Source organism: Polyodon spathula, unplaced genomic scaffold (genome assembly GCF_017654505.1).
Source record: "Polyodon spathula isolate WHYD16114869_AA unplaced genomic scaffold, ASM1765450v1 scaffolds_862, whole genome shotgun sequence".
NCBI classification, from domain to species: Eukaryota; Metazoa; Chordata; class Actinopteri; order Acipenseriformes; family Polyodontidae; genus Polyodon; species Polyodon spathula.
This window is the reverse complement of record NW_024472349.1, coordinates 1-25,000: the sequence shown is the minus strand read 5'-3', so window position 1 is coordinate 25,000 and position 25,000 is coordinate 1. Positions and strand designations below refer to the sequence as shown.

General features: G+C 40.6%; 3 protein-coding genes across 4 annotated transcripts; all 3 read right to left on the bottom strand.

The window, feature by feature from the left end:
* Nucleotides 1–6: 6 nt before the first annotated feature.
* Nucleotides 7–9,392, bottom strand: LOC121309089 (resistin-like). Of its 2 annotated transcripts, none has more exons than XM_041241966.1 (4): nt 9,291–9,392; nt 1,018–1,140; nt 822–899; nt 7–288 (listed from the first exon to the last, which is right to left on the bottom strand). In XM_041241966.1, the coding sequence occupies exons 2-4, from the start codon at nt 1,124–1,126 to the stop codon at nt 83–85; spliced, it is 393 nt and encodes a 130-aa protein (XP_041097900.1). In that variant the 5' UTR covers nt 1,127–1,140; nt 9,291–9,392; the 3' UTR covers nt 7–82. The 2 variants fall into 2 exon arrangements, with proteins under 2 accessions (XP_041097900.1, XP_041097899.1); XM_041241965.1 differs by lacking the exon at nt 9,291–9,392 and adding an exon at nt 3,158–3,265.
* Nucleotides 9,393–10,800: 1,408 nt separating this feature from the next.
* Nucleotides 10,801–15,096, bottom strand: LOC121309090 (resistin-like). The gene is made up of 4 exons (XM_041241967.1): nt 15,018–15,096; nt 11,997–12,119; nt 11,800–11,877; nt 10,801–11,267 (listed from the first exon to the last, which is right to left on the bottom strand). Exons 2-4 carry the CDS (start codon nt 12,103–12,105, stop codon nt 11,062–11,064), a joined length of 393 nt encoding a protein of 130 aa, XP_041097901.1. The 5' UTR covers nt 12,106–12,119; nt 15,018–15,096; the 3' UTR covers nt 10,801–11,061.
* A 4,723-nt stretch (nt 15,097–19,819) lies between these two features.
* Nucleotides 19,820–23,337, bottom strand: LOC121309091 (resistin-like). Its single transcript, XM_041241968.1, has 4 exons — nt 23,179–23,337; nt 22,570–22,690; nt 22,374–22,451; nt 19,820–20,276 (listed from the first exon to the last, which is right to left on the bottom strand). The coding sequence occupies exons 1-4, from the start codon at nt 23,191–23,193 to the stop codon at nt 20,125–20,127; spliced, it is 366 nt and encodes a 121-aa protein (XP_041097902.1). The 5' UTR covers nt 23,194–23,337; the 3' UTR covers nt 19,820–20,124.
* Nucleotides 23,338–25,000: the final 1,663 nt, after the last annotated feature.

Sequence of the window (25,000 nt, the reverse complement as noted above, 5' to 3'; positions counted from 1 at the left end):
TAAAAATACTCAGCATTCTAGATAAAAGCTGGATGTGATTTCCAAAAAAGTGAAGGAGCTTGAAAACTAAAAACATCAATCTTTAAGGAATATCTGTGTTTATATCTGTCGAGATGTCGACGTTGGTTCCGTTCATTACACCGTTGACGGTCCTGAAGATCACGGCTATCCTGCAGCAGCGTGCAGAAGTCCAGTCCTGGTTTGCACACTGGCAGTGGCAGGTCTGGTCATTGCGGATATCCCAGGAGCCACAGGCATTGCCGCAGGAGCAGCATGTCGGCTTGTAACCTGCAAAGAAAAGAGAGCAAGAACCATTTACAATTCTGCCACCTCAGATTGTAACGATGCAAACATGGTAAACTATGGTAAACTGCTGTAACTGCATAGTACAATCATCTGTAAACTGTTATAAGGGGAATATTGGATTCTCTAGCCTTTCATGTTAAGAAGCCTGCTTTGAATCTGGCTGCAGTGGAATAAGTTTGGTGGTTTAACCTCAGGTGGGCATTAGCTATATTTAAATCCACACAAGACAAACATCACAGTTCAGCACCGTTACCAATATTTGTTTAACAGGGCTAACTGGCAGGCAGGTAGGCAGGCAAGCAAGGTGTGGTCAGGTCAGCAATGAGGTCAGGTCAGGCCACCCCCTCACCACCTCTCTCCCCCTCCTCTCTTTCTCTTGCAGAGCTGTGAAGGGATTCTGTGCTGCTGACCTCTCAAGCAAACTGAATTCACAACCACACCCTCAAAAAAAAAAAATCAGACCTCTAAATTATAAAGGTACATAAAAGCTGAAGAACTGAAGATGGCACACTGACCTCTGGGGCAATTCACCAAGCTCCCTCTCGCTGAGACATTAATGCAGACCAGAGTCACTCTCTGCAGCACTGAAGAGGCTGAAAACAACACAAAGCACAAGAGTTTAGGAAGAGGCTGTTCTGCCCATCAAGGCTCATCCCTCCCAAGCAACCTCTTGAGTGTTTGGATAGATGTGGATGAAAGCTGGTTTCTTACCCACGGATTGGGTCAGGCTGCTCATCAGATTATCCAGAGCACATGTCTGAGCGTCGGCAGCACAGAACATAGCGATCACAGCCAGCAACACAACAACTCTCATCTTCATGGTCTCAGGACTCTCTGGAGAAACAAGCACAGCAGCGTTACTCTTTACCACGTTGTTACACACTGGACCCGGCTTATCAAGACTATGCACCATATGAGAAAACGAACGAACAAGAGGAGACCATGATTCAGCTAATCAGCGCTCGTCCGCTCCCTAGTAGCTGTTTGAAAACTTTTTCAAGTCGGGTCTTAAAGGATCCTAATGATTCAGCATCAACCCCATGGCTTGATAACCCTTCATAACCCTAGATCACCCATCCCATACCCTTATCACTGTCTGTGTGAAGAAGTGTCTCCTAGCCTGATTAAGTCTGTCTCCACTTCCAACTGTGTCCTCCTGGTTTTGCTGTCCCAAAACTGCAATTGACTTCTGATGTTCTTTATTTTCTAACTTTTTTAAAACTTCAACTGATTGGACTAAAGTAAGTGTGGTTTACCTCCTCTTAGAAGAACCATAACTGAGAGTCGAGCTGTTTCTGGTGACGTGTTCAACTCATCAGCCAATGCAATGATCAGAACTCGGCTACTCGTATGGTGTGGGGGGGGGGGGTTAAGTTGTGTCAACATTGAAGATTTTCTGTCCCAAATAGCATTGTCAATGAAAAAAACACACAGTAATTGGACCAGTTTAATGTATATAAATATATATTTTCAATAATGTGCGCTTTCTTGTTTAAGATTGGCATAATACAGTGAATTCGGATCCAAGCCCATTTTTTGTTCTTGTTGGTACAGCCCCTGGAGCAGCGAGTGGTCCAGTATATTGTTTACAATAGTGTATGTCTTGGACAAGTGGTGGTTGTTTATGTATAAAACATTCATGGATGAGGTTAAACGAATCTAATACTACCATTGTAGATTTTGTTATACTTTTTAAAATGTTAAGTTACTAAAAAATGTAATGATAATTAAACACAGATCAACAAACAAAACCACTGTCGGGGGTAGGGGGTGGGGTAGAGAGAGAGAGAGAGGAGAGGGGCACTTTTTAAAAAAAAAAAAAAAAGTGATTTGGCATAACTTAATGATAATGCTATTAATAATAAACGAATCACATGATTATACCAGCAGTTTTTAAGAATTCTGTCAACATTTCATCTAACAGTTAAAAAAGTACAACGTGGAACTGTCAGAATTATTGGCACGGACATTATACACAAACCACTGGAATACCACTGTGTGTGTGTGTGTGTGTGTGTGTGTGTGTGTGTGTGTGTGTGTGTGTGTGTGTGTGTGTGTGTGTGTGTGTGTGTGTGTGTGTGTGTGTGTGTGTGTGTGTGTGTGTTTAATAGAGACAGACTACATGCATGTCTCCAGTCATATGTGGTTTTCATGATCACGTCACATTAGGTTCTAGCCAAAATTGTAGATATTTATTAGTAGATATATAATACTCTCTTTTCGCCTATTGGTTCGTCCCATTGTCATTGTACTTTATGCAACCATGAATCTCTTCTTGCGATGTCATCGGGCACCGTGTTCCAGGCTTAATTTACAAATTGTTAAAACAAATCTCATTCATAACCACAAGTATATAAAAGTCTAAAATATTTTCATAACTACAAATATTGAATTATCTAGGTAGTCCCTGAATATTCAACGTCGCAGCCGCGGTTCTTTAAAGTTCTGTTTCAAGGCGAGTTGCAATCTTTCGTTAATTAAAACCCCCCTTTTCCAAGTGCAAATTAACTCCTGATATATTGACAACACGGATTTGCTTTTAAATTCCCACGCAGACTAAAGAAATAGTCACAAGAAGCACCGCTCGTTAAGATACTGACATTATTTCATAAATCACGTTAGCATGATTAATAACGAGACAGGCATAACGACCTCTTGAAAATTATACCAAAATCAATGCTACATAAAGATTTGATGAGTAACACTGGAGTTATCATTTACGAACTTTTGAAAACCCTGCCTATTTTATTCTGTTTAGCATGAAATTCACACTCCCAGTGCAGCATTCCCCTGTCCTGTAGCACACAGAACTCACACACTGTGAAAGTTTACAGTTACAGATCACACTTACCTATGGCAGGGGCGGGCAGCTCTCTTCTTTGTGCACAGTGGTAAATGGCAGCTTATATAATGTTGACAGTCCTATTCACTGCCCGTATCCAGTAGCCGGGAAATTCCCAGGGCGTTTTTATGGCCAAATTCCTGAAGGTTTGAAAACCGGAATTACTTTTTTCCCCAATCACCCCAAATCAATGTTATTCTTGTGCAATGGCGCACCCCCCCACCCCCCCACCCCCAATTATATAATGATTAATAATAGTTGTTAAGTTTCTATACTTTTCATGTCTTGTATTTTTGTGCGATGGCCCCGATACCCAGGGCACAAAGAAGTGGAGGCAATTTAATCCATATATTCACTGTTTGGTAAGAGCATCGAAAACTCATGCTGTATATTCTCCTACTCAGAGGCGTCATTTCAGAAACATTGCCGACATTGAACATTCTCTGTCCCAACTTAAAAAGCATCATCAATGACAAACAGGGAGTACCTGGACCAGTTTACAATGAGATGGCATTCATATCCCAGTTCAGTAAACATTTCACAGTTACACACTGCTGCTGCATTAAACACAGAGCGGTACAGCATCATTTCTGTTGATTGTTTTACCGCAGCAACTAGGTAGGGACATTAGACTACTCTCAGATCACTGAAAAAACATTGTCATCCAAGAGCTTTACAAATAGAGACAGAGGTAAGAACGCAGGGTAACTCTATTGTAGAGCAGGGGTTCCCGAACCCGGTCCTGGGGACCCCCCTGTGTCTGCTGGCTTTCATTCCAGCTGGGCTCTTAATTACTTCATTGAACTGATCGCTCAATCTCTCATCTCCAGTTATGTATACGCAAGTATATTTTGAACATTTTCGTGCAAGAAAATAACCTTTCATTTGCCTAAATAATACCAACATTTTGCATATGGAGAAAATATATTAGAAAAATAAATCCATAGACTTTCTTCTATAACATTGCCTTAATTTATTTCTAGATTTAAAACAGTAATTCAAGGAGTACATTTCAACCAGTGTATCTAATAGTGCAGTGCTGTGCTTCCCAACCCCCAGTCATTTTAGAAGTAACTTGAAATATGCAACTGTGTTTAAGAGCTGAAAACAAGTCCAGCAGGAGCAGCACCAGTCTGACCAGTTCTAGCTTTAGCACCAGTGTCCCCAGTAAGGCAGTGAACCAAACGCACGTCTCTTAATAAATAACCCCATCTACTTATTCATATTTATGAATGAAGTTCTATTCTTCTTGACCTTTTAATATCACACAGTGTGTTTCTAACAGTGTGAATAGAGTCGTGTTAGATTGTTTCTGTTTTTCTTTTAAAGTGTCATGAAATTTCAATCATCCAAGGTGGTCACTGGGTAAAGAGTTAGCGATGTATACTGATTTGCAGTTTGCATTAATAGTCTCCGGGTTTCATGAACAGGATATGCAGGGTTTTATTTAGACTGGGGAAAAATCTATCCCTAGCTAAGCCCCTGCAGTGCTGCACACCGGAACGATGCGCCTCTGCTGTGATTGTGTTATGTACGCAGCCAAAACCAATGTTATGCTTATTCTAAAAAGAAAATCAATTTTAAAACTTTAAAAAGAACCCTAAAGTTCACAATGTATACCACAATATGAATCAAGTTAACTTGGTGTCAACTTTGAACATTCTCTGTCCCAAATAGCATCATCAATGACAAACAGGGAGTACCTGGACCAGTTTACAACGAGATGGCATTCTTATCCCAGTTCAGTAAACATTTCACAGTTACACACTGCTGCTGCATTAAACACAGAGCGGTGCAGCATCATTTCTGTTGATTGTTTTACCGCAGCAGCTAGGTAGGGACATTACTCCCATATCATTGAAAAAAAATGTCATGCATGTGCTTTACATAAAGAGACGTGTAAGAGCGCAAGGTAACTCTATTGTAGAGCAGGGGTTCTCGAACACGGTCCTGTGGACCCCCCTATGTCTGCTGGCTTTCATTCCAGCTGAGCTCTCAATTACTTAACTAGACCCTTCATTGAACTTACCATTTGCTTAATCAGACATTTGTACTTTTTTCAGCTTTTAAACAGTTGCAGATTTTAAGCTAGCTATAACATTTTATAAGTAACTTGAACTCTGCATCTGTTAAGAGCTGAAAACAATTAAAAAGGTGTAATTAAGCAAGTTATTGGGTTTAGTTAAGTGGCTGAGAGCTCAGTTTGAATGAAAAGCAGACACAGGGGGTCCCCAGGACCGGGTTTGAGAACCCCTGTCTTAGAGCGTCCATTCGAATGCATCTCACCAGATTTGATACATACTTACACCTCGAGCTCAGATTGATACATTTCATCTGCTTTCCACACAGAATGACACTTTTTTAAAATCAAATATAAACCAATGAACACAAACTGCTAAATAAGCACCACATTCCCGTGAATATCGAAAGAAGAAATATTTTAGAAAGTTTTAAGTAACATGTTTACACAGGTAATAGCGTCTCTTTCATCTTGGTAAATTTTGTCAACACCAGGCTGTATTTGTAAGTCTAATGTTTTTGCTTGTCGGGTTCGCTTGCAATCATCAAAGATCGTTCAATCTCTCATCTCCAGTAGAGTATACGCAGGCATATTTTGAACATTTTCGTGCAAGAAAATAACCTTTCATTTGTCTAAATAATTCCAACATTTTGCATATGGAGAAAATATATTAGAAAAATAAAACACTTTTTTTTTGTCTAACATTGCCTTTATTTCTTTCCACATAAATGCATATTTAAAACAGTAATTCAAAGAGTACATTTCCACCAGAGTGTATCTAATAGTGCAGTGCTGTGATTCCCAACCCCCAGTCATTTTAGAACTTGAAATGCGCAACTGTGTTTAAGAGCTGAAAACAAGACCAGCAGAGCCAGCACCAGTCTGACCAGTTCCGGCAGTGTCCGCACCAGTCTGACCAGTCCTAGCAGTGTCAGCAAAAATCTTACCAGTTCCATTACTAGCAGCACAAGTCCCCCAAAAAGTGTCATGAAATGTCAGTTATCCAAAGGTGAGTCACTGGGTTGAAAGAGTTCGCGATGTATACTGATTAGCAGTCTCCGGGCTTCATGAACAGGATATGCAGGGCTTTCCCCTGCAGTGCTGCTCACCGAAACGATGCGCTTCTGCTGTGATTGTGTTATGTACGCAGCGGCAGTGCAGGCTGTCAAAACAATTGTATGCATTTTTTTTTAGAAGACAATCAATTTTAAAACTTTAAAAGAACCCTAAAGCTTCACAACGTTTACCACAGTATGAATTATTCTATTATTAAGATCTATGATGTGCTCAAAACAACGTGGTGCTGCAGTTTGTTAGAAAAACTCTATCGTGTAAAATAAATAAAGTACTTTCTTCAGCTGTTGGTAAACACAATTGGAGAACGATCCGTTATATTGCCTAAAATACAAATATATTTACTAATACAGGTTATGATTTCCATTATATGAGAACAGATGTAACACTCTGCCAATAAGGCAAGGCCACAGCAACTAAAAACTTTGGAAATATAATAACCCGGGTACACAAGTTATCTACACACACACACACACACACACACACACACACACACACACACACACACACACACACACACACACACACACACACACACACACACACACACACACACACACACACACACACACACACACACACACACACACACACACACACACACACACACACACACACACACACACACACACACACACACACACACACACACACACACACACACACACACACACACACACACACACACACACACACACACACACACACACACACACACACACACACACACACACACACACACACACACACACACACACACACACACACACACACACACACACACACACACACACACACACACACACACACACACACACACACACACACACACACACACACACACACACACACACACACACACACACACACACACACACACACACACACACACACACACACACACACACACACACACACACACACACACACACACACACACACACACACACACACACACACACACACACACACACACACACACACACACACACACACACACACACACACACACACACACACACACACACACACACACACACACACACACACACACACACACACACACACACACACACACACACACACACACACACACACACACACACACACACACACACACACACACACACACTCAATCACAGACTTTTGGATGTGGGGTCGGTTGACACAAAATCCCTTCAATGAATTCCACACTGTAAAAAAAAATGTCGGTAAATTCCACGGTAATATTGTGGTAACAGTGCAGGTAAACCGGCTTCTCTTATAAAATGACAATTTACCTTCAATTTAACAGCAAATTACCTGCATACTAAAAGGAAGAACATATTTTTATTTTTACAGAACATTTCCTTTAAAAAAAAGTTTTTTTTTTTTTTTTTATTACAAGTAAAAACAGATATTTTCCGTTGTTATAACAGACCACATTTCTTTTAAAGAACACGGTTAGCGTTGACGGTTAAATACCGTAGATATGACATCTAATTACGTTAAAACCGGAATCGCAGAATCCACTGCAGGGCTGATTGCACACAGTAGTGTTTTAACAGTGTTACACGCGTGGAGGTTATACAAGAAATGAACACTGTAAATAACTTTAACAATTACTTAGAGAAAGTGAACCATCCTGCTGATTTTAATGGAGATATTGAAACTTCTAAGCGTCCTTGACAGTTTCCTTCAAACTTTATCAAAGTACTGCATGGGTTGAAAAGATCTTCCTCAGACACTGCTGAGATTGCAGGTATCGTCGCTTGGTTTAGAAACATGCTTGCAGTAATTTCCAATTTAATCTCTGCCAGAGCAGTGGTCCTCACAGTAATTTTTGCACGGTCATAAATTGCTCTTACTTGTCTGTTTGCGGGCACGCTGGCTATTGCTTGGGTTCTTCTCTTACACACTGCCTTCCCGCGGCATGTGCAGTACATGTATATATTAAGAGTTTTAGCGGGAGTTATTCTTGGCTCACTCTGATAACACCAAATCTCAGGCCCTAATTGTGCGTGCTGCGCTTATTCTTTAAATAATTTATATAAAATACAAAATGCTAATAATTTTGAATAGCGTGTTTACACAGCTAGCCATTAATGAACTAAAATATGAGGATAGACAGCATCTCCCCTTTCTTTCAATTTGACATATTTGTCAACACTACTCTGCTTTAAAGATCGCTCATCTCCAGTACAATTCATCAGAGAAAGTGGATTCGTAACTCAATCTAGTACGATGTTTCCCTTGTCTGGTGTTATATATATGAGAGTGGAAATGAAATTGTAAATACTGGAATGTATTATTGTTCTCAGCAACAGTCGGAGAAATTCAGTGCTTACCTGGCATATTAACACCCCGCCTCTGCTCACGCATGATTGGACAGCTGTCAGATCTGTCACTTTCCCATTGGCTACTCGCTCGCCTTCAATTTTCATGCAGAATACCGTGAGAATACAGAATACAGCTGTGTTGAAAAAAGACACAGTTTATCCCACCCAGCTAACTTATGATTGGGCTACAGCAGAGAAAATGCAGATATTCAATTGATTGATCGTATATATGAGTAAGTACAAGCACAGCATAAGCGATTTTGTTAGAAAACGTGTTTTAAAGCTTTATTTATTTCCCCGCACTACGACCCGCCAGAAATGTGTTCACGCCCCGCAATGTAAGCATAGCTGCCGCGGGCAGGATGGCCTGGCTTCGCGGGCAACACTTTGAGAACCACTGAGGTTGAAACCCTGCAGATCCCCATCAAATAAATAACGGATAACAGAGACAGCACCGCTCGTTAAGATGCTGCCATTATTTTTTTAAATCAACATAATTTCGGAAATCACGTTAGCATGATTAATAACGAGACAGGCATAACGACCTCTTGAAAATTATACCAAAATCAATGCTACATAAAGATTTGTTGAGTAACACGAGTTATCATTTACGAACTTTTGAAAACCCTGCCTATTTTACTCTGTTTAGCATGAAATTCACACTCCCAGTGCAGCATTCCCCTGTCCTGCAGCACACAGAACTCACACACTGTGAAATGATCACACTTACCTATGGCAGGGGCGGGCAGCTCTCTTCTTTGTGCACAGTGGTAAATGTGGGCTTATATAGTGTTCACAGTCCTATTCACTGCCCATATCCAGTGTACCGGAAAATTCCCAGGGCGTTTTTATTCCTACTTCCTGAAATCCCAGTCACTTTTCAGTAAATGCAATGGAACAATTGATTAAGGGTTAAATGTACTGTGAAGGTTGTACGGATTTTACCAAATCTAAATGTAATCATTGTACTGGAGAATTCTGCCTGTCTGTTCTTGGTTCCTCAAAAGGACTGACCCACGTGTGGACTGAAGATATCTGTTGACATTAACATGTGCAGTGCTATTGTAGAAGTAAACAGACAGTGATCAGTTCTGTTTATGTTGTGAAGCTATTGGTTCTTGGATGCAGCTATGTGATTGTGAACTGCCTGTTTCTAGAAGGTTAGACCATTTGAAACAAAACCACATTCGCTGGACTTTGCAAAATCTTTGGAGCCACAACGAATGAACAGCTTTGTTACGAGGTGACGATGTACTGAATTTCTTGGTGGGTACAACTTTTGTAACACTAAAAGTCTGCAGTCCTAGTCATATTATGTATGTATGTGTGTGTGTGTGTGTGTGTGTGTGTGTCTGTGTGTGTGTGTGTATATATATATAATCCTGCTCATATGAAAAGAGTAAATGTCACATTATCTGCCATTGTAATAACCTGTTTCACACAATAAAAGCATTATACTATTATGAACGATTACATATTGCAGTTTTTCCCATCATAAAAACAGCCCCGGCGAGTAGAGTGTCTCAGGTGAGCCACGCTTTCTGAACAGCCTAAATATCACATTGTGAGTGAAGTGAGGCCAGTATTAAAACACCCCTCTATACATGCAAGGCTGCTCTTCTACATGGTTAGGAACAGAACCTCGTAGAATGTCTACAGATAAGAAGGCATGAAAGAGTACAAAGTGTGACAGCCCGCCCCGGCTCCCGTACAATTGACTGCCAACGTGGCCAGACCGTGAACCACGCGACTCCGTGTGTCGAATCATCCAAACACAACAAGGCAGCGCTGTGCTATATATTGTATATATAATATATCACATTCAGGGTCAATTCTTGTTTTTTGAATTGCAATTCAATTCCTAATTCCAATTGTTATGATATTATGTTTTCCTAGACATAGAATTACCAGAGAGGGAAAAAAAAACAGTCTGATAACTAACGATAAATATGTGCAGATTCAGCACAAGCAAGTTCATTATATGATTGTCACGTGGATTTTGTCAGCTCCTTACACGATGGGCTTAAGTGATGTGTCTTAACCCCCCCCCCCCCAAGACCTTAACCCTAAACATTAACATTAACTGTACCTCTAACTCTAACACTCGGAGAATATATTGCTGTGAACCTTGCTCAGATGGAAAAGCTTCTGTAAAGGTATGGTATTGGTTGAATTGTAATAAAGTTTCAATGATGTATTAAAAAAAACAGAATTGGAAACCAAATAACATGAGTAATAAGTGAGTAAGAAAATTTTTATGTTTTTTTTAGACCCTTTTTATTCAATACCATAACAATGCCCATACCAGTATCATTTATAGAGCTAGGTGCAAGAATCACAGGGCAAGCCAAAATAGCTCCAGACTATTCACTAGCGAAAGTTCAAATCAATGAGATATGTTTTGAGCTTCGATTTAAAAATACTCAGCATTCTAGATAAAAGCTGGATGTGAGTTCCAAAAAAGTGAAGGAGCTTGAAAACTAAAAGCCTCACACCAATCTTTAAACAATATCTGTGTTTAAATCTGTCAAGACGTCGACGTTGGTTCCGTTCATTACACCGTTGACGGTCCTGAAGATCACGGCTATCTTGCAGCAGCGTGCAGAAGTCCAGTCCTGGTTCGCACACTGGCAGTGGCAGGTCTGGTCATTGCGGATATCCCAGGAGCCACAGGCTTTACCGCAGGAGCAGCATGTCGGCTTGTAACCTGCAAAGGAAACAGAGCAAGAACCATGTACAATTCTGCCACCTCAGATTGTAATGGTGCAAACATGGTAAACTATGGTAAACTGCTGTAACTGCATAGTACAATCATCTGTAAACTGTTATAAGGGGAATATTGGATTCTCTAGCCTTTCATGTTAAGAAGCCTGCTTTGAATCTGGCTGCAGTGGAATGAGTTTGGTGGTTTAACCTCAGGTGGGCATTAGCTATATTTAAATTCACACAAGACAAACATCACAGTTCAGCACCGTTACCAATATCTGTTTAACAGGGCTGACTGGCAGGCAGGGAAGCAGGCAAGCAGGGTGTGTTCATAGCAGCAATGAGGTCAGGTCAGGCCACCCCCTCACCACCTCTCTCCCCCTCCTCTCTTTCTCTTGCAGAGCTGTGAAGGGATTCTGTGCTGCTGTCCTCTCAAGCAAACTGAATTCACAACCACACCCTCAAAAAAAAAAAATCAGACCTCTAAATTATAAAGGTACATAAAAGCTGAAGAATTGAGATGGCACACTGACCTCTGGGGCAATTCACCAGGCTCCCTCTCGCTGAGACATCAATGCAGGACAGAGTCACTTTCTGCAGCACTGCAGAGGCTGAAAACAACACAAAGCATAAGAGTTTAGGAAGAGGCTGTTGTGCCGATCAAGGCTCATCCCTTCCCAAGCAACCTCTTGAGTGCTTGGATAGATGCGGATGGAAGCTGGTTTCTTACCCACGGATTGGGTCAGGCTGCTCATCAGATTATCCATAGCACATGTCTGAGCGTCGGCAGCACAGAACATAGCGATCACAGCCAGCAACACAACAACTCTCATCTTCATGGTCTCAGGACTCTCTGGAGAAACAAGCACAGCAGCGTTACTCTTTACCACGTTGTTACACACTGGACCCGGCTTATCAAGACTATACACCATATGAGTAAACGAACGAACGAGAGGAGGCCATGATTCAGCTCATCAGCGCTCGTCCGCTCCCTAGTAGGTGGTTGAAAACTTTTTCAAGTCGGGTCTTAAAGGATCCTAATGATTCAGCATCAACACCATGGCTTGATAACCCTTCATAACCCTAGATCACCCATCCCATACCCTCATCACTGTCTGTGTGAAGAAGTGTCTCCTAGCCTGATTAAGTCTGTCTCCACTTCCAACTGTGTCCTCCTGGTTTTGCTGTCCCAAATCTGTGTCCCTTTCTGCCTGGATTACTGAAGTTTTGCCATTTGTCAAGAATTCTCTCCCTATTCTTTTGAATTCGGAAAATTGCATTTTGATCAATCGGCTGCAATTGACTTCTGATGTTCTTTATTTTCTAACTTTTTTAAAACTTCAACTGGTCCGACTAAAGTAAGTGTGGTTTACCTCCTCTTAGAAGAACCATAACTGAGAGTCGAGCTGTTTTTGGTGACGTGTTCAACTCATCAGCCAATGTAATGATCAGAACTCGTAAAATCAGCTAGTTACATTTTTGAAAAAAGAAAAAAAAAAACGTAAGGGGTGGGGGGCGTTTAAGTTATGTCGACATTGAACATTATCTGTCCCAAATAGCATCGTGAATGAAAAAAACACACAGTAATTGGACCAGTTTAATATATCTAAATATATATTTTCAATAATGTGCGCTTTCATTTTTAAGATTGGCATAATACAGTGAATTCGGATCCAAGCCCATTTTTTGTTCTTGTTGGTACAGCCCCTGGAGCAGCGAGTGGTCCAGTATGTTAGTGGACAGTTCAGTACTGTACATACTCAAAGATCAAACGAAGAAACCAATCTTAATGCATTTCTTTGAGAAGAAGCCGACTCTAGGCAAGACTGTTTAGTATATTTTTTTTTTCTGCTGACAGTCCTGTGTGAGGTTTAGCTGCGATACGTTTTGATAAATCAATGTTATTCTTGTGCAACTAACTAATACCAGCACAAGAAAATATGTTAGAAAAAGTTAACGTTGCCTTAATTTTTTTCCATATAAATGCATATTTAAAGCAGTCAGGAATGAAGTTCATTAAAAAGTAGATAACTTTCACAGACCAGTTTTTTACTGAAATGTTTAGTTTCTTTAGAGTTTGCGAAAAGCTGTCTGCGCATTTCGTTTTTAAATGTATGTGTCTTTGAGCTCAGCTGGGTAATGAAACTGGCCTGAAACATATAGACTAGTTTAACGGTTAAAACTAAGTTGTTAACGTGTAAAAGTTTGAATTGTTTACAAGGGGTGGTTGTTTATGTATAGAACATTAATGAATGAGGTTAAATAAATCTTATACTACAATTGTAGATTTTGTTATACTTTTTAAAATGTTAAGTTACTAAAAAATGTAATGATAATTAAACACAGATCAACAAACAAAACCACTGTCGGGGGTAGGGGGTGGGGTAGAGAGAGAGAGAGAGGAGAGGGGAGAGAGAGAGAGAGAGAGAGAAGAAAAAAAAAAAAAAAGGCCATGGCGGCTGTCGGCGACCTCAGTGGGGGGAGTCTGACAATATTACAATTACGTTAGACTGCTATTAGAATCATGCAGCATGATTTAATTATTATAATTGTGTTATAATTAAAATATACCAAACCACGTTTTTAATTACAAAGAACGGAAAGCATGTTTTTTGTTTTGTTATTAATAATAAACCATTTGGGAGACACAGTAATCACATGATTATAACAGCAGTTTTTAATGATTCTGTCAACATTTCATCTAACAGTTAAAAAAGTACAACGTGGAACTGTCAGAATTATTGGCACGGACATTATACACAAACCACTGGAATACCACTGTGTGTGTGTGTGTGTGTGTGTGTGTGTGTGTGTGTGTGTGTGTGTGTGTGTGTGTGTGTGTGTGTGTGTGTGTGTGTGTGTGTGTGTGTGTGTGTGTGTGTGTGTGTGTGTGTGTGTGTTTAATAGAGACAGACTACATGCATGTCTCCAGTGGTATGTGGTTTTCATGATCACGTCTCATTAGGTTCTAGCCAAAATTGTAGATATTTATTAGTAGATATATAGTATTCTCTTTTCTCTATTGATTCGCCCCATTGCCACTCTACTTTATGCAACCATGAATCCCTTCTTGCGATGTCATCGGGCACCGTGTTCCAGGCTTAATTTACAAATTGTTAAAACAAGTGAACAAATCTCATTCATAACCACAAGTATATAAAAGTCTAACATATTTTCATAACTACAAATATTGAATTATCTAGGTAGTCCCTGAATATTCAACGTCACAGCCGCGGTTCTTTAAAGTTCTGTTTCAAGGCGAGTTGCAGTCTTTCGTTAATTAAAACCCTCCTTTTCCAAGTGCAAATTAACTCCTGATATATTATGACAACACTGATTTGCTTTTAGATTGCCACGCAGACTAAAGACATATTCACAAGAAGCACCGCTCGTTAAGATACTGACATTATTTCAGAAATCAACATAATTTCAGAAATCACGTTAGCATGATTATTTAATAACGAGATGGGCATAACGACCTCTTGAAATCAATGCTATTTTACTCTGTTTAGCATGAAATTCACACACCCAGTGCAATACACACGACCTCTTGAAAATTATACCAAAATCAATGCTACATAAATGTGGGCTGATTTGTTGATTAACACTGGAGTTATCATTTACGAACTTTTGAAAACCCTGCCTATTTTACTCTGTTTAGCATGAAATTCACACACCCAGTGCAGCATTCCCCTGTCCTGTAGCACACAGAACTCACACACTGTGAAAGTTTACAGTTGATCACACTTACCTATGGCAGGGGCGGGCAGCTCTCTTCTTTGTGCACAGTGGTAAATGTGAGCTTATATAGTGTTGACAGTCCTATTCACTGCCCATATCCAGTAGCCGGAAAATTCCCAGGGCGGAATAATTCTGGTCGCTCTTCTTTGCACTCTTTCTAGAGCAGCAATATCTTTTTTATAGCGAGGTGACCAGAACTGCACACAATATTCAAGATGAGGTCTTACAAGTGCATTGTACAGTTTTAACATTACTTCCCTTGATTTAAATTCAACACTTTTCACAATGTATCCGAGTATCTTGTTAGCCTTTTTTATAGCTTCCCCACATTGCCTAGATGAAGACATTTCTGAGTCAACAAAAACTCCTAGGTCTTTTTCATAGATTCCTTCTCCAATTTCAATATCTCCCATATGATATTTATAATGTACATTTTTATTTCCTGCGTGCAGTACCTTACACTTTTCTCTATTAAATGTCATTTGCCATGTATCTGCCCAGTTCTGAATCTTGTCTAGATCATTTTGAATGACCTTTGCTGCTGCAACAGTGTTTGCCACTCCTCCTACTTTTGTGTCGTCTGCAAATTTAACAAGTTTGCTTACTATACCAGAATCTAAATCATTAATGTAGATTAGGAATAGCAGAGGACCTAATACTGATCCCTGTGGTACACCGCTGGTTACCACACTCCATTCTGAGGTTTTTCCTCTAAACATCTTTCCCAATCGCCGCAAATCATTTTCAGTAAATATAATGATGCAATGCATTAAGGTTTAAACGTACTGTATAGGTTGTAAGGATATTCACAAATCTAAATGTAATCTTTGTACTGGAGAATTCTGCCCCTCAAAATGGAGTGAGGTAACCAGTGGAGTGTTGAAGGTTAGGACTGTTTTTGTGTCACAGATATATGTGTGCTCCTCTTATTCTTCTTTTATTTATTTCAATTTAGTTGTCTCCAATTTTTTACCCTGTTTTTTTCCTTACTTTAGTCTGGAAATGGAGGCTGGAGCCTGTGTCCTCCAAAATGTGCTCCTGACAAGGCATCATTTTTTGTACTGTGGATCCACAGCTGACCTAAGCCCTCCCTACCTGGGAAGGGCTTGGCCAATTGTGTGCTGCCCCTTAGGAACTACCAGTCATGGTTGACAGTGACATTGCCTGGGCTTGAACCTGCGACCCCCAGGCTATTGGGCACACCTTTTAAGACAAAAAGATTCCTGTATCCTGCTGGACTACCACAATAACACCACCAGGAATTCATTTATTTGAGGAAAAAATAAACCATCATTGAAACCATTGGAAACAAAACCACATTCGCTTGTCTTTGGAAAATGAAAGTTTGGCAACTGTATGACAATATATCGAATTTCTTGGTTAATAGAACTTTTGTAACACTAAAAAAAGTCTCTGTAGTTTTAATCATATCATATATAGCCTGTTCATATGAAAAGAGAACATATCACATTATCTGCCATTATAATCCTGTGTTGCACAATAAAAGCATTATGCTATTATGAAAAATTATGTATTGAATTATTTCCCATCATAAAAACACCGCTTGCAGGCAGAGTGTCTCAGGTGAGCCACGCTTTCTGAACAGCCTAAATATCACATTGTGAGTGAAGTGAGGCCAGTATTAAAACACCCCTCTATACATGCAAGGCTGCTCTTCTACTTGGTTAGGAACAGAACCTCGTAGAATGTCTACAGATAAGAAGGCATGAAAGAGTACAAAGTGTGACGGCCCGCCCCGGCTCCCGTACAATTTACTGCCAACGTGGCCAGACCGTGAAACACGCGACTCCGTGTGTCGAATCATCCAAACACAACAAGGCAGCACTGTGTTATATATTGCATATATAATATATCACATTCAGGGTCAATTCATGTTTTTCAATCGCACTTCAATTCCCAATCCCAACATGCTATGTTGCTGTTTTCCTAGACCTGTATGCAGCTCTGCAGTGTTGAAATAGTTCAAACTAAACAATTCACTTTTGGGGCCTTTGATGCAGATTGTGCTACACTCCTGCTGTCCGTGGAATAAAAAGAATTGTCCAAAGTTCTTTGTTTCTGCATTTTCAATTGAGATGCAATGTACTGCTACTGCTGACACTTTAAACAAGAAACGGATTACAACAATAGCTTTACATCGTTACAATCATCTATCTACCAGTACAATGCATTACACACATACCGGTTACAAATCTGATTAGCTACTTATTCAATCAAAATTAATACATAAAAAACACCAGAACACAAACCTAATAAAATCAAACTGATGTATGAATTATTATCGTTGTGTCTGCTTCATTGATTTATCTCCATTCTGAGATGCTGGACGCCTCTGCAAGTTTATTCACGCTGGTGTCACACCCTCCTGCTCACCCCTGGCTAACTTTCCATCTCACAGGAGTGAAAATTAGCTGGGGGTGAGCATTAGGCTGTGACACCTGGCATGTAATCTTTGAGTGCTCTCTCGGTGGTTACCAGTGAAGATGTTAGAACATTTACAATAGTTGTGAATTACCAGAGAGATAAATATAACTAATTATAACTAACAACTAGAGCTGCCAGTAACTTTACGGCTTCTGGGACCAGGACCAGTACCAAACACTTTAGCAAATGCAAAAGTGCTGAATGGTTTTACATAGTAACCATGACCCTATGTGCACTCTATAATGAGTTATAAGCCAGGTCAAGAGCAATGACATTTTTTATAGTGCATACATGGGTTACTATATGTGTTCCCTAATAACCATGGCTCTATCTACGCTCTATAAGGAGTTATTAATCAGTTTTGTGTGTTGAGGATGTCATCCAACGTGGCCGTGATGGTTTTTATTGTAGCAACTTCCCTTTAACACCCTTTACAGACAACCACACTATTGTCATATGTGTCACTGGTTAAGTTGTTTGGGAGAAGAAAACCTTTGTAGTTTGTGATTATGATGTCTGTACCGTGTGATTTTGACATCATACAGCATGGCCTCCATACCACATAGCCTAACACCAGTTAATCTTGGACAATCCCTAAACAACTATACCAACTTTCAGCACTCTGCAATAAGGCGTTTTCGAAACACGAATTTTTACATTTAGCAAAATGTTTTCTTTCAATACAATATAGAAATAAAGAAAAAGATAAAGAAAAAAACAAGTTGATTATATGATTGTCACATGGATTATGTCAGCTACTTACATAATCTGCACGATGGGCTTAAGAATAAATGGGGTGGCTTAAGCCCAGCCACCCTCCAACTCTAAACCCTAACCATGACCTTAAACCTAAACCAGAACCCTAACCCTATCTCTAAACCCTAACTCTAACCATAACCCTCACTCTAAACCCTAAAACTCTAACCCCACCCCTAACCCTAACCCTAAACCCTAACTCTAACCATAACACTAAATCTAAACCCTAACCCCAACTATAACCGTCACTCTAACCATAACCCCCAATCTAAACCCTAAACCCTAACCCCAACCATACACTAACTCTAACCATACCCTAACTTTAACACTAACCCAAACTCTAACCATAACCCCTTTCACACTGGCGCTCCTACCCGGGTCCGGAGCCAGGTCCTGGCTGATTGGGTCACAATCCCGCGTAGTGTGAAACCAGGTACCTGGGTCAGACCTGGGTAAAATGTTTGACGGCCGTTCGTGAGGCGACGCAATAACAAACAACCACGCCTGCAATGAAGGTTTCACTTCTGTTTCTCTTTGTTTCTCTTCTGTTTCTCTTTGTTTCTCTTCTGTTTCTCTTTCTTCTGTTTAGCCCTAGTTTTCTTGTTTGAGCCAGATCACAGCAGGGATGAAGAAACATTTACTCTAATTAAGATTTGGGCTGATGGTTCAATCCAGAGAAGCTTGGATGGAAGCATCACTAACAAGATGCTTCCGGGGCATTGATACACGTATTGTTTACTTGCGTCTGTCACCGAGGTCAACCCTGTTTTATCAAAAGCAGTGTGAAATCACATAGCCGACCTGCATGACACAGGATCCTGCCCAGGTAGGTTCTGAACTGGGTGGCTCATGCCAGTGTGAAAGGGGCTTAACTCTAACCCCTAACCCCTAACCCTACACTAACACTACCCCTAACACTACCCTAACTAACCCCTAACCCCTAACCCCTAACCCTACACTAACACTACCCCTAACACTACCACTAACCCTAACCCCTAACCCCTAACCCTACACTAACACTACCCCTAACACTACCACTAACCCTAACCCCTAACACCTAACCCTACACTAACACTACCCCTAACACTACCACTAACCCTAACCCCTAACACCTAACCCTACACTAACACTACCCCTAACACTACCACTAACCCTAACCCCTAACACCTAACCCTACACTAACACTACCCCTAACACTACCACTAACCCTAACCCCTAACACCTAACCCTAACCCCTAACCTAACTAACCCTAACCCCTAACACCTAAACACTACTAACCCTAACACTAACACTAACCCTAACCCCTAACACCTAACCCTACACTAACACTACCCCTAACACTACCACTAACCCTAACCCCTAACACCTAACCCTACACTAACACTACCCCTAACACTACCACTAACCCTAACCCCTAACACCTAACCCTACACTAACACTACCCCTAACACTACCACTAACCCTAACCCCTAACACCTAACCCTACACTAACACTACCCCTAGCCTTATGAAAAGCTTACATAAAGGTACGTATTGTGGGATGTGCAAATAATCAAAACAAGTTTCAGAAGCAATATAAGAATTGGAAACCCAATAACATGAGTGAGAAGTGAGTAAGCAAAGTATTTATTTTTTAGAACTTTTTTTATTCAGTACTAAAACAATGCCCATACCAGTATCATTTATGCAGCGTCCTTTATGTGAAAGCATCCCAGGGAGTTTTACAGAAATACACAGCAAGCCAAAAGAATGCCAAACTATTCACTAGCAAAAGGCCAAATCAATGAGATATGTTTTCAGCTATGATTTATAAATACTCAGCATTCTGGATAAAAGCTGGAAGTGAGTTCCAAAAAAGTGAAGGATCTGAAACTAAGCTTCAAGATCCAGACGCTAATTCCATCGTTTCTGGCTTCTACATGGCAATCTTGCAGCAGCGTGCGATGACCCCGATCCGGTTTACAGTTGTCGTAATCGGCTTTGCACACTGGCAGCGGCAGGTCTGGTCATCGCTGATATCCCAGTAGCAGCCGGCATTAGTGCAGGAGCAGCATGTCGGCTTGTAACCTGCAAAGGAAAGAGAGCAAGAAGCATTTACAATTCTGCCACCTCAGATTGTAATGATGCCCTCCGAGCGACTGATGAGGTAATAATGCCGCCATCAGCATCAGGCACGTGCCTCTCCACTGCACAGCTCGCTCTTTAGCTGAGCACTAACTCGCTCGTCTTTGATTCAAGTCAATGGGCTGAGATGCAAAATACTACATGGTTGTGAGGAAAAGTCACAATTAATATTGAATGTACTTGTAAAATGACATTTCCACTCTTAAATCAATGAGAATTGAGATGCTGCGATGTTAATCGAGTTTGTCTTTTCCTCAATCCAACATTCCCCCCCAAACCATTCCTGATTGACCTGCTTCAAAAGAACAAGATGCTGGTAACAGGGTTGCTAAGCTGTACACAGTTGGAATTCAAGGAAACACATGTACATGGATTAGGGAGTGGTTAACATGTAGAAAACAGAAAGTACTGATTAGAGGAAAAACCTCAGAATGGAGTGTGGTAACCAGCGGTGTACCACAGGGATCAGTATTAGGTCCTCTGCTATTCCTAATCTACATTAATGATTTAGATTCTGGTATAGTAAGCAAACTTGTTAAATTTGCAGACAACACAAAAGTAGGAGGAGTGGCAAACACTGTTGCAGCAGCAAAGGTCATTCAAAATGATCTAGACAAGATTCAGAACTGGGCAGACACATGGCAAATGACATTTAATAGAGAAAAGTGTAAGGTACTGCACGCAGGAAATAAAAATGTACATTATAAATATCATATGGGAGATATTGAAATTGGAGAAGGAATCTATGAAAAAGACCTAGGAGTTTTTGTTGACTCAGAAATGTCTTCATCTAGGCAATGTGGGGAAGCTATAAAAAAGGCTAACAAGATACTCGGATACATTGTGAAAAGTGTTGAATTTAAATCAAGGGAAGTAATGTTAAAACTGTACAATGCACTTGTAAGACCTCATCTTGAATATTGTGTGCAGTTCTGGTCACCTCGCTATAAAAAAGATATTGCTGCTCTAGAAAGAGTGCAAAGAAGAGCGACCAGAATTATTCCGGGCTTAAAAAGCATGTCATATGCAGACAGGCTAAAAGAATTGACTCTGTTCAGTCTTGAACAAAGAAGACTATGTGGCGACCTAATTCAAGCATTCAAAATTCTAAAAGGTATTGACAGTATCGACCCAAGGGACTTTTTCAGCCTGAAAAAAGAAACAAGGACCAGGGGTCACAAATGGAGGTTAGACAAAGGGGCATTCAGAACAGAAAATAGGAGGCATTTTTTTACACAGAGAATTGTGAGGGTCTGGAATCAACTCCCCAGTAATGTTGTTGAAGCTGACACCCTGGGATCCTTCAAGAAGTTGCTTGATGAGATTCTGGGATCAATAAGCTACTAACAACCATACGAGCAAGATGGGCCGAATGGCCTCCTCTCGTTTGTAAACTTTCTTATGTTCTTATGTTCTTATGCACATTGGGGAATGGTGTAGAATACCTGCTGAGCTGACCTGCGAGTCTCGTATCAATAAACAAAGCTGATTCATATCTTTTAATGAAGAATGCCTGTCTGGAAAACCAATAAACCACTTTCTTGATGTAAAAGGGTTAAGAAGGGCGGAACCTGGTGGTTACAAGGTGCCATGACTCTCTGCCATGAAATACACACCACTGTCCAAACATAATGTGACTAATGTGTAAGAACTGAAATGATTACATTGGGTTTAGAATACTTTTAATAACTCATCTTCCGGATGCAAGTTTAAGAATTGTTTAAGTATGTTTTCTCAATAATATTGAAATGTTTATTGTGTTTTAATGAAATTTAAAGTGAAAATAATTCTTACATTATCTACATAATAATGGAACGGTGAATATAATTTTATAATGATACACGTTAAGGACTAAAACTCTATATTTATACTTAAATATTAATCATATGATGGAGGCATCATCCTTTATATTGAGAAATTAATATTAATGAATGTTTGTATTTTACCAATATAGTGGGGGTATTGCCTATGATATTGAGGTATTAATGTTAAATATGACATGGCAAACATACCAGGACATGGTAAACATGGCACACTGACCTTTAGGACATTCCACCTGGTACCCTCTACTTTGGACATCAGTGCAGGACAGAGTCACGTTCTGCAGCACTGCAGAGGCTGGAAACAACACAAAGCACAAGAGTTTAGAAAGGGGCTGTTGTGCCCATCAAGGCTCATCCCTTCCAAGCACCCTCTTGAGTGTTTGGATAGATGCAGATGGAAGCTGGTTTCTTACCCACGGACTTGGTCAGGCTGCTCATCAGATTATCCAGAGCACATGTCTGAGCGTCGGCAGCACAGAACACAGCGATCACAGCCAGCAACACAACACCTCTCATCTTCATGGTCTCAGGACTCTGGAGAAACAAGCACAGCAGCGTTACTCTTTACCACGTTGTTACACACTGGACCCGGCTTATCAAGACTATACACCATATGATTCAGCTCATCAGCGCTCGTCCGGTTCCTAGTAGCTGGTTGAAAACTTTTTCAAATCGGGTCTTAAAGGATCCCAATGATTCAGCATCAACACCATGGCTTGGTAACCCTAGATCACCCATCCCATACCCTCCCCACTCTCTGTGTGAAGAAGTGTTTCCTAGCCTGTCTTAAGTCTGTCTCCATTTCTAACTGTGTCCTCTGGTCCTGGTTCTAGGGCTGTGCTGAAGGTACTGGCTATACTTTGTCAACTCCTTTTAAGATTTTAAAGTCTTCATTCGAGTCCCTTTTTTTCTAAATGAATTCAGATCCTTCAAGCTGTCCTCAGAGCTGGTTTCATTAAGCCCTGGGATTAGTTTGCTTGCTCCTCTTAGTAGTGAGGTGATCAGAATTCTCATATTCTCACCTCTAGCTTGTGCATCCTTTCCAGATGTTTAAGCGTACTGAGGATGAAATTACCCAAAGTTATACTGATATTAATATATATTCATTACTTCAGAACTGCATAAATCATAACTAATGGTATCAATAGCGTGCCTCCACTTCTGCGCACAGTGGTAAAAGTCAGCTTATATAGTGCTGACAGTCATACTGCCTGCTCGTATACCAGGGTGTTCCCAGTGTGGATTTATTGCCTAATACCTGATCACTGCAAGTCATTTTCAGTAAATACAATTGTTACTACCGTATTTCCTAGTAAAGTTGTATAGTTATGCAATGACGTGATTAGGCAATAGAGAAAAACAACTTTGTACTTGTTTGCATGCCACAGCACATCTTTTATCACAACCTGTGCCATTTTTTGTCCTGCAATATGGCACAAGAGCTGAAACAGCAATTATAGAGCATTGAAAAGACGCACACCACATAGCAAGCTTAAAGCCTTTGCAATGCAACTGAATGTACATGTATGTGTGTACGTGTAGGTGAAGCCTGTAGTTTAGATTAGAGCAGGGTTTTCCATTCCTGGTCCTGGGGGATCTCTGTGTCTGCTGGTTTTCATTCCAACTGAGTTCTCAGTTACTTAACTAAACCCTTAATTGAACTGATAATTTGCTTAATTAGACCTTTTTACTTGTTTTCAGCTCTTAAACAGCTGCAGATTTCAAGTTAGCTGTAACATTTTGTAAGTAACTAGAACCCTGCAACTGTTTAATATGCAAACACAATTAAAAGGGTTTAATTAAGGAAATTATCAGTTCAACTAAAGGTTGAGTTAAGTAATTGGGGGCTCAGTTGGAATGAAAACCAGCTGACACAGGGGTCCCCAGGACCAGGATTGGGAAACCCTGGTTTAGATTACATTGTTGCTGTTTAAAGTTTAGATACCTGTCTATTTTATTGTTTTGTGTGGTCTCTGATTTCAATATCTTATTTCTATGGTTCACCAGACAGAGCCTTATAAAAGTTTACCAGGGTTTTTCTGCACGGTAATTATGCAGTTTTCCCTTGCTTCCCCAGGGTTATACTATTTGGTGATGTCATAACCACCTGTGATGTCACTAGATGACTTGTGATGTCACACAGAACTATGTTTTTATTTAGTTAACCCATCAAACACAGCCACACTGTAAAGCTTGGAGTGTGTTGAGCTGAGTGCACCTGTGCCATTAAAAAGCACATTGGGACAGTGATAATGAATGGAAAAGGCTAACTTGCTGTGTGGTTTGTATCCAGTGCCCAGCCTTGGCTCTGTCAGCGCAGTCTTGAGGAGGAAGAGCTACAGGTTCCAGGTGTCTCTGCTGCTGGATGAGTTGGCCCATGTTCCTCTGGTGAACGGAGTGCTCTTCTGCAAGGTCAGGCTTCTGGACGGGAGCTACAAGCACGAGTCTATGAGGTACATTAACATGAGGAAAGAGCCCAGTCTGCAGCAGAGCTCGTCCACTTCCTAGGAGCTGATCGGTTTCACAACCTCAAGTTAAAGGATCCTAATGATTCAGCATCACCATTGTGGCTTGGTAACCCTTGGTAACCTTCAATAACCCTTGATAATCCATTCCATACCCTCACCGCCCCCTATGTAAGGAAGTGTCTCCTACCCTCTGTTCAAAGTCTGTGTCCCTGGTCCTGTTGCCTGTGCTGCACTTAAAGTACTGGTTCAGGTTAACTTTGTCCTTTTGAAGATTTTTAAACACTTCATTCAGGTCCCCTTTTAATTCTTCTTTGTTCAATTCCTTCAAGCATTGTCTCTGCAGCTCATTCTTTAAGCCTTGGGACTCTTCCAAGGC

Bases quoted from the DNA above. Each gene is read 5' to 3' on its own strand.
- LOC121309089 (XM_041241966.1), bottom strand. From the start codon at position 1,126: ATGAAGATGAGAGTTGTTGTGTTGCTGGCTGTGATCGCTATGTTCTGT. The intron at 900-1,017 runs GTAAGAAACCAG...TGTTGTTTTCAG, and splicing joins CAGCCTGACCCAATCCGTGG to CCTCTTCAGTGCTGCAGAGA. The intron at 289-821 runs GTCAGTGTGCCA...TTTTCTTTGCAG, and splicing joins CTTGGTGAATTGCCCCAGAG to GTTACAAGCCGACATGCTGC.
- LOC121309090 (XM_041241967.1), bottom strand. From the start codon at position 12,105: ATGAAGATGAGAGTTGTTGTGTTGCTGGCTGTGATCGCTATGTTCTGT. The intron at 11,878-11,996 runs GTAAGAAACCAG...TGTTGTTTTCAG, and splicing joins CAGCCTGACCCAATCCGTGG to CCTCTGCAGTGCTGCAGAAA. The intron at 11,268-11,799 runs GTCAGTGTGCCA...TTTCCTTTGCAG, and splicing joins CCTGGTGAATTGCCCCAGAG to GTTACAAGCCGACATGCTGC.
- LOC121309091 (XM_041241968.1), bottom strand. The intron at 22,452-22,569 runs GTAAGAAACCAG...TGTTGTTTCCAG, and splicing joins CAGCCTGACCAAGTCCGTGG to CCTCTGCAGTGCTGCAGAAC. The intron at 20,277-22,373 runs GTCAGTGTGCCA...TTTCCTTTGCAG, and splicing joins CCAGGTGGAATGTCCTAAAG to GTTACAAGCCGACATGCTGC.